Source organism: Cetorhinus maximus, chromosome 4 (genome assembly GCF_964194155.1).
Source record: "Cetorhinus maximus chromosome 4, sCetMax3.hap1.1, whole genome shotgun sequence".
NCBI classification, from domain to species: Eukaryota; Metazoa; Chordata; class Chondrichthyes; order Lamniformes; family Cetorhinidae; genus Cetorhinus; species Cetorhinus maximus.
In genome coordinates, this window is record NC_135882.1 from 142,703,313 (window position 1) to 142,720,344 (window position 17,032).

Genomic DNA, 17,032 nt, shown 5'->3' on the forward strand with positions numbered 1-17,032 from the left:
AAGTGCACATTCCAAGCAAGGGAGGTAACCTATTTGGGTCATCGAGTAGATTCAGAGGGACTCCACCCAGTTGAGGAGAAAGTGAGTGCCATAAGAGAGGCACCTGTGCCAGACAACCTCCGAGCTCAAATCAAAGGAGTGATCAGCTATTATGGGCAGTTCTTACCCAATTTGTCTACAGTGCTGCCCCCCACTTCATTCTCTACTAAAAAAGAACCAACATTGGTCTTGGGAGGCACCCCAGAAAGAAGATTTCATAAAGGTGAAGCAGTTGGTGTGCTCGTCCAATCTATTAGTGCATTATGACCAGATGAAAGCATTAGTACTGACATGTGATGCATCTCCCCGCGGAGTAGGAGCAGTGCTCTCTCATCTGATGCACGACGGCACAGAGCGGACAATAGGTTACATATCAAGAACACTCAACACAGCGGAAAAGTGATACTTGCAGATAGAAAAAGGAGGCCTGTTCATTATCTTTGGTGTCAACAAATTTCACCAGTATGTACACAGCCGCCCTTTTACAATCATTTCAGACCATGAACCATTGCTAGGATTGTTTAGTGAGGACAAGGCTATAGCATCCATAGCCGCAACAAGAGTACAATGATGGGCTTTAATTCTGGCTGCATATGAATACACTTTTGTACATAGGCCTGGCAATCAAATCGCAAACGCCGATGCACTTAGTCATTTGCCTTTACAAGAAAATGTTGAGCATGTCCCAGTTCCACAGGAACTTGTTGTGCTGTTAAACTTCTTAGATTCCTCACCGGTATGTGCTCGACAGATAAGAGATTGGACAAGTTGGGACTCAGCCCTATCTCAAGTACAGGAACAAGTACTGCATGGTTGGTCATGGGAGCCCGTATCTGATGAAATGAAACCGTACTTCAACAGAAGACATGAAATAACCAGCCAAATTGGTATCTTATTGTGAGGAGCACGAGCGATAGTTCCTCCAAAGGGAAGGGAGCCACTTTTAATTGAACTACACAGTGACCATCCTGGAATTTCCCGAATGAATACCACAGCACACAGCTATCTATGATGGCCTGGGATGGATGGTGAAATAGAGAGTTTAGTAAAGCACTGTGTGCAATGTCAGCAACTGTAAAAGTTGCCTGTGACAGCTCTGTTACACCCATGGGAATAACCATGTAGACACTGGGTGTGATTATACATTGATTACGTGGGACCTTTCCTGAGAACAATCTTTCTGCTCATTGCCAATGCCCATTCAAATAGGTTGGGCATATATGAGATGAAGTCATCATGTCGACTGCTACAATTGAGAAACCACATCAGGGTTTTGCCATTCATGGACTACCAGAAGTAGTCATTTCTGATAACGGCATGGCATTTACAAGTGCTGAATTTCAAAAGTTTATCAGCGTCAACGGTATCACGTGTGTAAAAACTGCACCGTACCACCCTCCCTCAAATGGACTGGCCGAAAGGAAGGTTCAAATGTTCAAGGCAGGCATGAGAAAGCTAACTGGCGATTCCTTAGCAACCAAGCTAGCACACTTTCTTTCGCATTACAGGATACCCCTCACACAACAAGAGGTGTCACGCCTCTGGAGTTATTGTTGAAATGCTGCCTCAGAAAGAGATTGAGCTTAATAATGCCGAGTTTAGAGGAGAAGGTGGAAAGGAGTCAAGGAAGCCAGAAAACTAGACAGGACTGGCATAGTCGCGAAAGGAAATTTACCGTGGGAGAGACAGTATGGCCGGAATTTTCTGGCCCCGTCGCGGGTGGGAACCACTGCTGGCAAGACCTGCTGCGAGTGAGGCAGCCCCCCCAGCCAGAAGCCCATTGACTTGCGGCAGGACCGGAAGCTCCCGCCGCCGGGCGGGTGTGGAAAATCCCGCCCTATATGTGAAGAACTTCAGAGAAGGACCAAAGTGGTTACCGGGTGAAATAAGTGCAGTGGCTGGACCTCTACCTTACCACATGGAGGTGGAAGGCCGGATCACCCGGAAATATGTCGAACATTTAAGGAGGAGAAAGACAAATCACCAAGATTTGGTTCCACTAGCGATCATGGCCGGGTCTGTGTTTCCTGTTGAGAATACTCAACCCAGGACTAACATGTCTGTTGTTTTTGTAAGAGTTGAGGATACAAGTGCCCACCGAGGCACCTGATATTCAGGCAACTCCAGAAAATAAGGCTCCTGACAAACAATCTGAAGTTGTGGAGCTGCGGCATTCCACTTGTACCAGGAAACCATCTGAAAGGCTGAATGTGTAAATTCCTTACCTAGTATAAATGTTATGTTGTGTTGAAAAATATGTACTTGTAAATATAATGTGTATAACTAAGTTAGATGGGGAGGAATGTAGTAATTATGGTTTTATTTAGTGTGTAATGTACCTTTAAGAATAATGCTTGTTAGGGAAGATCACATGATCTTTTAGTAACCAATAGGAGAGTAGCGTGGGCTACCTCAGCAGCCTAGAGATAGAATTGGAGTTGGAAGCACATGTGTAGTTGCTGCTGAGAATATTGTGAATAAACTTAATGTTTCCACCTAAGAAGCGTCTGCAGATCAACTCTTTCACTAATAGTAGCAACTTGGCCACCCTTACGACAATGAGTTTAGCAGCAGATGGACTGGGGTGAATGATGTTATGGAAGTGATGCAAACAGCCTATGTGAGGTGCAGAAGGATTATAATGGGATATCAAAGTAATGAGCAGACTGATTCAGCCTGAAAGAACTGCCAAAGGTGGGTATTGTAATTAGACAGCAGGGGTTTGATTAGGAAGCCACCTGTGATAAAGTTGCTCAGCCGGTCCCACTACTGGCAAGTGTGGGCCCTGTACTGCTTTTCATCTGACATTGGTTACTGATACCTATGGGAAAATTCAGATCTATGGATCCTTGTGAATTCCTGCAATGACAATATGGGGCTAGGAAGAGGCGCTCAGGCTACCATCAGACAGGTAACAGTGGAACTAAGTGAGGGCAATCCCATAATGTTGAAGAATAGTGTTGGAAGAGGATTACATGGCAGAATCTGTCAAGAACTACAGAGAGGTCAATGTGCATGAAGAGGGAAAATGGACCATAGTCAGTCACAGAGAATGTTTTTCATGACAGTTAGAGCTTTTAATGCTGTGGGACTGGTGACCCCTGCTTGGAATACTTCAAACCAGGCATTGCAGAAACATTGAGCAAGAATCTACAATAACAATCTCAAGGACTTCTAGTGTTGTATGGGGGGATGGGAAGCCATTATTTTACAGTTTGATGAGTGATTGAATCTGGATAGGCCTGAACTCATACCTGCTTTAAATTCTTACAACTCAGAACTGACAAGCTAAATGTGCAGAAACTGAATTTGTTGCAAGTATTTTTTTTGATTAAGAAACAATACTGATTGAACAGCTAAATGCCAGATATACATACCTTAAAGCAATAATAGAAAAAGGAAATTGAAGCTGGTTTGAAAGGAGAGAGGAGTTAACTTGCTTTTAGGAGCTGGACTGATATTCGCAGCCTAAAAGGAGGGAAAAGCTTTCTGAGGAAAGGCAACTCTTACAATATTGGCTAGAAGGGGCCCGAATGGGAATCTGAGTGGTTGGAGTTTAGTAGGAAAGGGATCAGGGGAGCAGGAAGTGAATCATGAAGAGATAAGCTTGACACAAAATGGTGTGGGAGAGAAATTAGAGAGAGAAAGAAACAGCGATCAGAGCAAAGGTTCAAATGAGATTGTAGGGAAGCTTGATTTTATCTTCACCGCTCTTGCCACAAGTGAAATTGTGGAGCGAGGAGAGAGGTTTAGCGGCAGGTTTAATTCCCTTCAAGATGGTCCTACACTATTAGACGTTTTGATAAAGAGAGAGGCCTAGTCCAGCCTGGTATCATGATGGTTGGCTAAATCAATTATGTGTCAGGTGAACTCATGTTTGTGCCCCTTGGATTTGTGCACTGTCCCAAGGATTGGTAGACAGTGAAGACTCTGCTGAGGTGAGAGCATTATGGATGGAGGTGAGAGCATTATGGATGGAGGTGAGAGCATTGTGGATGGAGGTGAGAGCATTGTGGATGGAGGTGAGAGCACTGTGGATGGAGGTGAGAGCATTATCGATGGAGTTGAGAGCATGGTTGTTCAGAACCACAACTGCAAGAGTTATTGCAGTGAATAGAGGGTCGAAGGCTAGGCATGAAGACTTCAAAATACAGTTGAGACTTAAGGGAGGATTTTTCTCATAGGTGAACTCAGAGGAATTGGGGTCAAATGGATTATGGAGGAGAAAAGAATATCCATCAAAGTATGCCACTCTTCCATCAAAGCACCCAACAACAGATGGAATATCCTTATTGTTTTGCATCTTCTACCAACTTTCAAGATGTTCTTCCAAACATTTTTCACTTATTCTTTCTAATGAATCTGTTGAAAATTACAGTTTTAAATTTTTGTCTTTCCTTCCTGCTTTGGCTTGCTTAACTTGAAGTAATATTATCAGTTTCCCTGTGCCTCTATGCTCTTCAATATGTTACAGCTTTATTGTCAACTTCCTCATTCCTCACTCTCAAAGATGCTGCTTCTTTTAGTGCTAAAGAGGAGGTTTTATTTAACAGCTTGATGAGTGATTGGATCTGGATAAGCCTGAAATTGTACGTGCATTGATCTTGCAATTCAATTAGAACTGACAAGTTAAATAATGCAGAGGCTGTTGCTAGTTCTTTTGTTGAAGAAGCACATTTTGTTGAAGAGCTCATTACATACACAGTCACCTAGGCTTCTTAAGCAGTTTCTCCCTAACCCACAACTTAGACCACATAGGAAGACATGGTAGCAGGCACATAGGAGTACCATCACCACCAAGCCTGCTCCAAGTCACACACCAGCGTGACTTGGAAAATTATCGGTATTTCTTTATTGCTGTTGGGTCAAATTCTGGGAATTCCCTGCCTAACAGCACCTTCATCACATGTAGTGTAGGGGCTCAAGAAGAATGCTGTTTACTATCTTCTCAAGGGCAAGTAGGGGTGGGCAGTGACTGCTGACTTCACTGGTGACATCCTATAATAAAGAAAAACACAGTAGGAAGAGTTGCCTTGTAAACTGCTGAAACCTGCCATGCTGTACATTGTTAAAAAAAAAGCAGATTAAGAGTAGCAAGCTGTAATTTACAGCTATAGCCATGTTCTGATAGTGTTTATTCTACCACTTTCGAATGTCCAGGAGACCATGGCAGTAACTTTCCACAGGCAGATCCCTATTCTCCCACAAAAACTTTGGATGAGGAACCTTGAAAACCTAGGAACGATAGTATAAACAGATTGGACAATAAAGATGTGCATTTTCCTGGGATTTTTGAGGTTCTTCCTAGGCAAGTGGGAAAACCCTAACGGAATCTTTAATGGATCTCTCACTAACATTTCAAGGGCATACAGACTTATGACAAACAACATAGCATTCTGTAACATGCCATGTAGAAATTAATTTATTTTCTATTCGCTTGGATAGTGCAGCATGAAACTTTTGATGGCCAGAACCATCAGCCTACCTAGACAATGAGAGGGGCTTAATCCTTTGGTATACGGTTAGTGCTGTACCTTATTCTCTTCTTATGGAGAGAAATGGTTCAGATTATTCCAGCCTGGATCAGCGTACCTAGTTCACTGTCATAACTTCGCTCTATTTTGACCCCCATCTCTCTATTTTGTCTCTTCAATTTACCTCTATCTTTTCTCCTTCAAAGAGAGGATTTCCCACCCCTTCCAATCAGTGAACTGCTCCAAATGTGTGAGCAGTTGCCATCAGAACACTAATGAGGGTTAACCACTAAGTGATCATTTGAAAATTGACTCTCTAATTTAAAATGTCTTCTCTCCAAGCTATTAAAAAACAGCAATGGCAGGATGGCTAAGAGACAGTAGGCACTAGCACATGCACGATGGGCCAAATGGGTTCCTCCTGTGCTGTGAGATTCTATGTTTTTAGTAAATTTATAGATATTAATAATATCCAGGATTATGTGGTAATTCAGTACATTGCACATCCTCTTTAAATGCTGGTTGCTATTACAATACCTGCAGTATCTCCTTGTATAACTGATTTCCCATGGGTCCGTTCTTCATTGACAATTTCATTCATGTTGTTTGTATATGGCCAATGTTTGACAATTTTCAACAAAATTTAGTCAATTGATGGAAACTGCTGAGAGGCCAAAAATGATTGAATATCATAGAGGAATCTGGGCAACTACAGAGAAATAACTTGCCCTTCTCATTCATGGAATTTATCTTTGAAACTGTAGAACCTTGATGTCAAAAATCACTGTTAGTGTGGAATGACACTCTCACAAACTGTGAGAAATCAAGAGCTGGTGATGAAAAGGGAGAAGGGATTCTGTTGTTCTGAAGTGAAAGTGAGATTTAGTATCATAGAACTTGTAGTATTGTTGTGAGGGAGGGGTGTGGTTCATTGTAGCTGTGTGTTAACACATCAGCTGGAATTCCTACCCTCGCCTCAGTATCAATTTTCTTCTAAAACACTCCTCTCCTAAAGACACTAACTTATTTTTCAAAACCCAAATAAAGGGTCAAAGTTTACCACAAAGTTTGAAAACAATAGTCAGAAAGGCTGGATATTTTTGTGGAACAGTGATTGGATGATAAATCCTGAAGATAAAAGCAAGAGGGGGTCAAGACTGAAGGAAATAAGATGTTTCAAGATAAAGACAATGCTGTGACAGGAGGTCATAATTTTGTGAGTAAAAACCTGCAGCAAGCCATGCAGCAACACATATCAAAAAATCACTGGCAGCGTACCTGCATTGTGCTATATAGGCAATAAGCAAGGTTCCAAACTGTGAAGGATACAGTTTCGAAGAGGCCATCGATGGAAAGTGACAACAGAGATTGTGATTGATAAAGAGCAAAGTTGTAGGCTAGAGGGGAAAGAAGGATTACATATTAGAAACAAAAACAGAATTACCTGGAAAAACTCAGCAGGTCTGGCAGCATCGGTGGAGAAGAAAACAGTTGACGTTTCGAGTCCTCACGACCCTTCGGCAGAACTGAAGTATAGTTAGGAGAGAGGTGAAATATAAGCTGGTCTAAGGTGGGGGGCGGGGGGAGAGAGAAGTTGAGGGTGGGGTGGTTGTAGGGATAAGCAAGCAGTGATAGGAGCAGATAATCGAAAGATGTCACAGACAAAAGGATCAAAGAGGTGTTGAAGGTGGTGATATTATCTAAGAAAAGTGCTAATTAAGAATGGATGGCAGGACACTCAAGGTACAGCTCTAGTGGGGGTGGGGTGGACAGACTAACAAAGTATTAGTTGTAGATTTAAAAATAATGGAAAAAGGTGGGAAAAGAAGAATCTATATAAATTATTGAAAAAAAGGGGGAGGGGGAAGAAACGGGGTGGGGATGGGGGAAGGGGGAGTTTAAGATCTAAAGTTGTTGAATTCAATATTCAGCCCGGAAGGCTGTAAAGTGCCTAGTCGGAAGATGAGGTGCTGTTCCTCCAGTTTGCGTTGGGCTTCACTGGAACAATGCAGCAAGCCAAGGACAGACATGTGGGCAAGAGAACAGGGTGGAGTGTTAAAATGGCAAGCGACAGGGAGGTTTGGGTCTTTCTTGCGGACAGACCGCAGGTGTTCTGCAAAGCGGTCGCCCAGTTTGCGTTTGGTCTCTCCGATGTAGAGGAGACCGCATTGGGAGCAACGAATGCAGTAGACTAAGTTAGGGGAAATGCAAGTGAAATGCTGCTTCACTTGAAAGGAGTGTTTGGGCCCTTGGACGGTGAGGAGAGAGGAAGTGAAGGGGCAGGTGTTGCATCTTCTGCGTGGGCATGGGGAGATGCCATAGGTGGGAGTTGAGGAGTAGGGGGTGATGGAGGAGTGGACCAGGGTGTCCCGGAGGGAACGATCCCTACGGAATGCCGCCGGGGGGGTGAAGGGAAGATGTGTTTGGTGGTGGCATCATGCTGGAGTTGGCGGAAATGGCGGAGGATGATCCTTTGAATGCGGAGGCTGGTGGGGTGATAAGTGAGGACAAGGAGGACCCTATCATGTTTCTGGGAAGGAGGAGAAGGCGTGAGGGCGGATGCGCGGGATATGGGCCGGACACGGTTGAGGGCCCTGTCAACGACCGTGGGTGGAAAACCTCGGTTAAGGAAGAAGGAGGACATGTCAGAGGAGCTGTTTTTGAAGGTAGCGTCATCAGAACAGATGCGACGGAGGCGAAGGAACTGAGAGAATGGGATGGAGTCCTTACAGGAAGTGGGGTGTGAGGAGCTGTAGTCGAGGTAGCTGTGGGAGTCGGTAGGCTTGTAATGGATATTGGTGGACAGTCTATCATCAGAAATTGAGACAGAGAGGTCAAGGAAGGGAAGAGAAGTGTCAGAGATGGACCATGTGAAAATGATGGAGGGGTGGAGATTGGAAGCAAAATTAATAAATTTTTCCAGGTCCCAACGAGAGCATGAAGCCGCACCGAAGTAATCATCGATGTACCGGAGAAAGAGTTGTGGGAGGGGGGCGGAGTAGGACTGGAACAAGGAATGTTCCACATACCCCATAAAGAGACAGGCATAGCTGGGGCCCATGCGGGTACCCATAGCCACACCTTTTATTTGGAGAAAGTAGGAGGAGTTAAAGGAGAAATTGTTCAGTGTGAGAACAAGTTCAGCCAGAGGGAGGAGAGTAGTGGTGGATGGGGATTGTTCGGGCCTCTGTTCAAGGAAGAAGCTAAGGGTCCTCATACCATCCTGGTGGGGGATGGAGGTCTAGAGGGATTGGACATCCATGGTGAAGAGGAAGCGGTTGGGGCCAGGGAACTGGAAATTGTTGATGTGATGTAAGGTGTCAGAGGAATCACGGATGTAGGTGGGAAGGGACTGGACAAGGGGAGAGAGAAGGGAGTCAAGAAAATGAGAAATGAGTTCCGTGGGGCAGGAACAGGCTGACACGATCGGTCTGCCAGGACAGTTCTGTTTGTGGATTTTGGGTAGGAGGTAGAAGCGGGCCGTCCGAGGTTGGGCGACTATCAAGTTGGAAGCTGTGGGAGGAAGATCTCCAGAGGAGATGAGGTCAGTGACAGTCCTGGAAACAATGGCTTGATGTTCTGTGGTGGGGTCATGGCCAAGGGAGAGGTAGGAGGAAGTGTCTGCGAGTTGACGCTCAGCCTCCGCAAGGTAGAGGTCAGTGACAGTGACTACATATTAGACACTTTTTTCACTAACGCTGTCCTGAAGTGTAGTGCCTCTACAGTAATGGGAGTAGCAGTCAAGTTTTCAACTCAATCTGGCATTATGGAGGATGGAAAGATATGTTTGATATGAAGCAGGAAACTAAACTTCTTAGCAGGAGCTTTAGCAAGAGATGTGAGGGTGACATCGAGGCCAAGGCTGTTGATAGGTGAAGAGAGGCTGTTGGTCCTATCAAGGTTAATAAGCAATATCCCTGCTGGTTACATTATAAGAACAATGAAGAAAATAATGCGATTGATTCAGCAATCTTGTGCATTGTGTGAAGATGGATGTTATCTTTTTAAAATATTTTTGGGAATATGGTGGTATTATGTAAAGAAGTGTGTGTGTGTGTGTGTCTGTGTGTGTGTGTGTGTGTGTCCGTGCCCATGGATAATTAAACTGGGGGAAGGTTCATCGTAACAGCTTGTCTAGGGGAACTGGAAGATGAAATGTAAGGGTCTAGATGCATGCATTTGAAATGAAAGACTATGGTGAAATTGGATTTACAAGTAAATAGGTTGGGTTTTAAAATTTAACATTAGGTGATAGGTAGGGACTTGGCTTTTCAGTTGTTAAATTTTAAAGGTAGTTTAGAAGTGAAAGGGTACTTTTCAAAGGTTTCATAAATAAACAAGGAAAGGTTGTTAAATTTTATTTGATCCAAAACTGGAGCTAATAGTAAAGCATGAAAGATTTTTATATTTTGGAAAAGTTGAGTTCAAAGAGGCGCTTAGAACAATGGAACCGAAAATGAAAGGAAAACAAAAGATATTTAAGGAAAGGTATTTAGTTGAGTTGTGGTGGCTATGTGGGGAGATGTCCTGAGACTAGTTCTGTGCTGAGAAAGGTTGTGAATTTGAAGCAGCCTTTCAGTTTCAAAGCAGAAAAGCCTTTGTTCTCAAAAAGCAGTCTATTTCTGAGCTTCCTTTGGATTTCTACAGCAGAGTGGAAGAGAGTGAGAAGTCATGGTATACTTTATTAAAGTAGCAGCAGCTTTTGCCTTGGGTAATTTTACTGGATTTTTATGGTTAAAAATCTATAAGAGAGCTGTTGCCAAGTAAGTTTACTTGTGCATTCTGACCAAATGGGTTTTTTTGGGGAATGTTTTGCAAGACTATTTTAACTGTGCAATTTTAATCTTGTGTCGTTCTTTAAAGTAATTTTGTTTGTAGATCATTTCAACCCAACCATTTCATGGTTGAGTTGGATAAAAGAAGGTACGTCAGGGAGATCTGCAGGCTAAGACCTATGTTCCTCTAAACTGCATGAGTGCATAGCTGTGCAGCAATCTGGAACTTACCATGAAGGGAACAAATAGGCCATGCACAGCCAGTGTTCCCTTTAAGAAGCACACATACGTGGCAGTGAAGCAGTCTTCGAGGGACCACGCAATGCAATAAATAAGCTGCATTTAGCAAAGAGAAATTAGAGGGAATATTGCTTCGCACCATTCTGCACACCTTAGCACACCTACCTGCCCATGACCAGGGCTCAATTTGCTAAGGGGCACTAGAGCTAAACTTCAGCATCCATAGCAAGTACACTTGCAACATAAGTATTGCATTACCAGTGGGTGGCTAGGTTTGCCAACATCCAGGATTGGCCTGGAGTCTCCAGGAACTGAAGATCAATCTTCAGGGCCGGAATTTTCTGGAAAGTCATGGGTTGAATGGGAAAATTTGGAGAGCAGCTAAAGGTTAACTGACTTTTGGCTGCTCTCTAAATTTTCCCATCCCACCCGCAATGATGCACACCGCTGGCGGGACCGAAAAATCTTGCCACAGGATGCTGCTGTGTGGAACCCTGGACAAACTCATCAGGACATTAAACAAGATTTGTTTTTTTCATTTGCTTTGAACATTTCTCTTTACCAGATATAAAAATATTGAAAATGGGAAAAAGGCCATTTGGTTGACAGTAGGGAAGATGGTGGCATAGTGGTAATATCACTGGCCTAGTAATCCAAAGGCCTGGGCTAATGCTCTGAGGACATGGCTTCAAATCTCACCATGGCAGTTGGCATGGCAGAATTTGAATTTAATTAATGAAATTGAAAGCTAGCCTCAGTAATGGTGACAATGAAACTATCATTGATTCTTATAAAAAACCCATCTGGTTCTCTAATGTCCTTTTGGGAAGGAAATCTGCTGTCCTTACCTGATCTGGCCTACATGTAACTCCAGGTCCACAACAATGTGGTTGACTTTTAAATGCCTTCCAGACCAGTTCAGATGGGTTCTGAGATGGCTGATAAGTCTAATGTGTAATCTGCAGACTCTGCCACATGTGGGGAAGTTGCGTTTGGAAGGTCGGGTAAATGGGTTGTATGGAAGTTTCTAAGCTCCGTCCAATTCCTCATCTTTGCCTCTATACGATCCTTATGCAGTTTCACGATTTGTTGGGTGCCTTTCAAAGTGAGTCTTTTCCATTTTGGTCAGCCAAAAGCTAGGGTCTCCCATGAGTCGACAGGTATGTTTGACCTCTTAAGGGATGCTTTGAGGACATCCCTAAATCGTTTCTGTTGTCCTTCTGGAAGTCTCCTGCCGTGACTGAGTTCCGAGTAGAGCAGTTGATTTATAATATTTGGTAAGGCCCACGTTGTAGTCAAAATGGTGATTGATGCATTGGTCAACATGGGCAGCACTTTCATCTTTTCCACAGAATAGCATTGGCGTGCTTGTCCAATGTAGTCACACATTTACATTCCCTAAAGTAAAGAGGTCACTGCTGGCCATTATGTATCAAGATTTGAAGACATTGAAATATGTACGAGAAGGATTTCAATATTCCCTCATGACTCTGACCACGATGAGATACAGATATGCATGAAAACACAAGAACACAAAAGATAGGAACAGGAGTATCCATATGGTACATTGAGCCTGCCCAGCCATTCAATGTGATCATAGCTGATTTTGGGCTTCAACTCCACTTCCCTGCCCTTCCCCCAGATCCTTCGATTCCCTGGGAGACCAAAAATCTGTCTATCCCAGCCTTAAATATATTCAGTGATGGAGCATCCAAAACCTTCTGGGGCACTACCCTATTAATCCCCTTCAGAACCTTGTATGTATCAATGAGATTGCCTCTCAATCTTCTAAATTTCAGGGAAAATAGACCCAATTTACTCAGCCTCTCATCATAGGATAATCCCTACATCCCAGGGACCAACTTAGTGAACCTTTGCTATTCTGCCTCTAATGCAGGTGTATCTTTTAAATGTGGAGACCAAAACTGCACACAGTACTCCAGATGTGGTCTCACCAAAATCCTGTGCAACTCTAGCAAGACTTCTTCATTCCTGTGCTCTAATCCCCTTGCAATAAAGGCCAACATGTCACTTGCCTTCCTAATTACTTGCTGTACCTGTATGTTAACGTTTTGCATTCCTTGTACGAGTACACCCAGGTCTCTTCGAACATCCACACTTACAAGTTTCTCACCTTTTAAAAAATGTTCAGCTCTTCTATTCTTTCGACCAAAGTGAATAACTTCACACCTCCCTACATTAGAATCCATCCGCCAACTTGTTGCCCACTTAACTTGAGATTCATTGAAAGATTACTAAAGCTGTGAGAGGCCTTGGCATGTGTGAATGATGAAGATGGAATGATTTGACATGTTACACTTTCTGACATGTGCTACGTACTGGCACACAGTCCTGTTGTTTAGTCTTATCTTGCCAGATTCCTTAGGGTGTGTCATCTATTCCCACCTGTTGTCGATACTGTAGCATCTGCCTCCTCTGTCTTTTGCGCCAAATGGGACAAGTCTCCTTGGACCCACCTACTGCAGCAGATTTTCCACTCCATTAGCTATCAAACAGAGGATCAAATTTCATTTCACATCTCCACAGTTTGTGCCTTCAGCCGCGTGGGCCATTTCTTTTCCCGCATGCTGGCTGAAAAGTAGTGCAAATCGTTTTATCACCCTTTAAAATTGCTCCAACATTTTTATCTCCATACATTTAGTTACATGCCTTTCAGTGGTTGCTTTAATTTTGGGCAGCAGTCCTTTAATGACAGAATACTTGGAATTCCACAGGGCCCCTTTCATTATCTTCCCTTCTTAACCTTAAGAATGAAACATGTTTACTGTGTTCCACGAGGATTTTCACCAGAATGGCTGATTCAACCCTAATACCTTAGTAGAATGGAAAACAACAGCGACTTCTTCGAAGCTTCTAGTCCTTCAGTGCTTCCTTCAAGAGGCCATTGTTTGAGGGAAAAGAGGGCGTGGCAGCAGGCTGTTGAATTATTTGTACATCCAGCTCAATCTTGTCCTAATCCAGCAAACAGGCATGTACACATTTCAGCAGGAGCCCCTGCAAAGTGATTAAGAGTTGCTTCTTCCCCCTCATGTAGTCCCAAGGGGCAAAAGCCAGTTTCTGGCTTACTATGGACTATAGTCCGCCTGGTTCAATTCTATATTTGGCAGTGTACTGCCAACAGAACTTTCTCTTTTAACCTGTATTCATGTGAATGTGTTATTTGCCTTTTTCAGTGCAAGTCTTCCCTCAGATGTGCAGTTCATTTTCGGGCTGCCCCTCCACCCAGGGTCAGAGCAGCTGTTCACAATGCAGGAACGGAGGCTGTCGCTCACAATCATCCAGTACATTGCCAACTTTGTCAGGTCGGGGTAAGTAATGAAGCATTTCACTATTATCACATTGCCAGTAAAGGATAAGTGCCAAGCAGACAGAGGAAGGGGACGGAGAGAGAAATGGCACAGAAAGGGAGAGGCAAGGTGAGAGGGAGGGAAAGAGGAGAGACAAAGAAGGAGATAGACTGATTTGTGATATTCTCCTGTAACAGTCAAATCCCAATGGCTCTGAAGTTATTCCAAAGGCATCAACCATGAAGGTATTGATCTGAATGTCTCTATGTTACTTTGGCAGACTCTTTAACCCACTTAAAATAAACTAAAATCCTCCTCAACACCCATCTTTTCAAACATGCTTCCATTCATCTCTTTTCTCTACAGTGAAGTGCCTTTTGATATTTATTATGTTAACCTTGCTATATAAACACAAATTTATTATTGTGAATGCAATGTCACTATCTATAATATGTTACAAGTCTTATGCCAGCATGCACTTCTTGTCAACTTTTTCCAGTATAAATTACAACAGCAACATTTATAATGAAAACTATCTATGTCAACACTTAAGTACACTGTCTCACCTGCGGTAATAATGTAATGCCTCAGGTTTTCCCCTTTAGTCTGCACTACAGAGAAACTTTTTCCTTTGGCTTCTGTGTGTAACACAAGAGGAGATTGACTAGGCATTGCATAATGACTGCCTCATAATACAACTTCAAGGAACCAGAGCTCCCATCAGGGAGCCATAATTGATGACAATGTGGTTCAGAGATAAGACTACAGCACTGTAATTTTGATGTGAGCATCTCTGGCAAAGCCAGCATCTGTTGCGTAATCCTAACTGCCTTTGGGCAACTTATCACAGTTGGGAGTACCTGTTCAATAAATTTATCCAATAAGTATAGTTTCAGTTATGAAGCAGGAAATAGAGGGTGATTTCCATTTGCATGAGGTGATGCATCTTCAAATTCCAGATGTGTGTGGCCAGCCAGCAGGGATATAAAAGGGTAAGGCAAGCTCAGCCAATCATCCCTGTATTGTATCCTTAAAGTACACCTTTTCCAATTTTGTATTTTTCAGCAACCCCAATTATCCTTACACCTTCTCCAGACACTCCACGAGTGAGACCCTCCCTCCATGGCCCAGCTTCTTAGACAGCACTGACGGCAGTAACTACAAGGAATTTGCATCTGCCTTGAAAAATAAAAAAGGATTGAAAACAAGAGAGTGCTCCTTCTGGAATGATTATGTCGAGATATTTCTAGCATCCGCAGGTAAGCGTAAGTGCGCAATCTGCAGTTTCCATCTTTCGGATGAGACATTAAACCAAAGCCCCATCTGCTGTTTCAGGTAGATGTAAAAGATCCCATGATACGATTTAAAGAAGAGCAGGGGAATTTCTCCCAATATCCTGCCCAACTTTTATCCCTCAACCAACCAAACAAACTAAAACAGATTTAAATGTAGGAGGCCATCATTAAGAAGTTTACAAATGATCCAAAAATTGGTGACGTTCTTGATAGTGAGGAAGAAAGCTCTAGACTGTGAAAGATATCAATGCTCTGATCAGATGGGCAGAAAAAAGACAACTGGAGTTCCATCTGAATAGTACGAGGTAATGTATTCGGGAGGGCAAAGAAGACAAGGGAATACACATTAATTGGGAGGATACTGAGAAGTGTAAAAAAAATAGAGGGACATTAGGGGAAGGCGGTGGTCTAGTGGTATTGTCACTGGACTGGTAAAGACCTAGGGTAATGCTCTGGGGACCCAGGTTTGAATCCCACCACGGCTGATGGCAGAATTTGAATTCCATAAAAACCCAATGATGAAACCATTCTCGATTGTTGTAAAAACCCATCTGGTTCACTAATGTCCTTTAGGGAAGGAAATCTATGGTCCTCACCTGGTCTGGCCTACATGTGACTCCAGATCCCTAGTAATATAGTTCACTCTTAAATAACCTAGCAAGCCACCCAGTTGTATCAAACTGCTATAAAGTCAATAAAAAGGAATGAAACTGGACAGACCACCTGGCATCGACCTAGGAACCGGAAATGACAACGACAAACCCACCCCTGTTGACTCTGCAAAGTCCTCCTTACTAACATCTGGGAGCTAGTGCCAAAATTGGGAGAGCTGTCTCACACACTAGCCATACTTATGGAATCAGACCATGTACCAGATGCCACCATCACCACCCCTGGGTTTGAACTGTCCCACCAGCAGCACAGGCCCAGCAGAGGTGGCAGTGGCGGCACAGTGGTAATTGAGGAGGGAGTTGCCCTGGGATTCCTCAACAATGGCTCCGGCCCCCATAAAGTCTCATGGGATCAGGCCAAACATGGGCAAGGAAACCTCCTGCTGATTACCACGTACCGCCCTCCCTTAGCTGATGAATCAGTGCTCCTCCATGTTGCACACTACTTGGAGGAAGCGCTGAGGGTGGCAAGGGCATAGAATGTACTCTGGGTGGGGGACCTCAATGTCTATCACCAAGAGTGGCTCGGTAGCACCACCACAGGCCGAGTTGGCGGAGTCCTAAAGGACCGCTGCTGGACTGAATCTGAAGCAAATATTGAGGGAACCAACAAGTGGGAAAAACATACGTGACCTCATGCTCACCAACCTGCCTGCTGCTGATGCAACTGTCCATGACAGTATCAGTAGGAGTGACCACCGCGCAGTTGTTGTGGAGACGAAGTCCCGCCTTCACCATGAAGATATCCTCCATCATGTTGTGTGGCACTACCACCGTGCTAAATGGGATAGATTTCGAACAGGTTTAGCAACTCAAGACTGGGCAACTATGGGTCGCTGTGGGCCATCAGCAGCAGCAGAATTGTACTCAAACACAACCTGTAACCTCATGGCCAGGGGATCAATCCTGGTTCAATGAAGAATGAAAGAGGGCATGCCAGGAGCAGCACCAGGCATACCTAAAAATGAGGCATGAAGCTATAACACAGGACTACTTGCATGCCAAACAACATAAGCAGCAATTGATAGACAGAGCTAAGCGATCCCACAACCAACGGATGAGATCTAAGTTCTGCAGTCCTGCCACATCCAGTTGTGAACAGTGGCAGACAATTAAACAACTCACTGCAGGAGGACGCTCCACAAATAACCCCATCCTCAATGATAGAGGAGCCCAGCTCATCAGTACAAAAGACAAGGCTCAAGCGTTTGCAACAATCTTCAGCCAGAA

At 43.8% G+C, this 17,032-nt stretch overlaps 1 protein-coding gene across 1 annotated transcript in view; it reads left to right on the top strand.

Annotated features, from left to right (window-relative positions):
• The window catches only part of tg (thyroglobulin), a 443,647-nt gene that overhangs the window by 415,475 nt on the left and 11,140 nt on the right, over window positions 1-17,032 (top strand). The window contains exons 47-48 of the mRNA XM_078541245.1: window positions 13,723-13,857; window positions 14,902-15,095. Of these exons, the coding sequence (XP_078397371.1) occupies window positions 13,723-13,857; window positions 14,902-15,095 (329 nt within the window). The remainder of the gene's footprint in view (window positions 1-13,722; window positions 13,858-14,901; window positions 15,096-17,032) is intronic.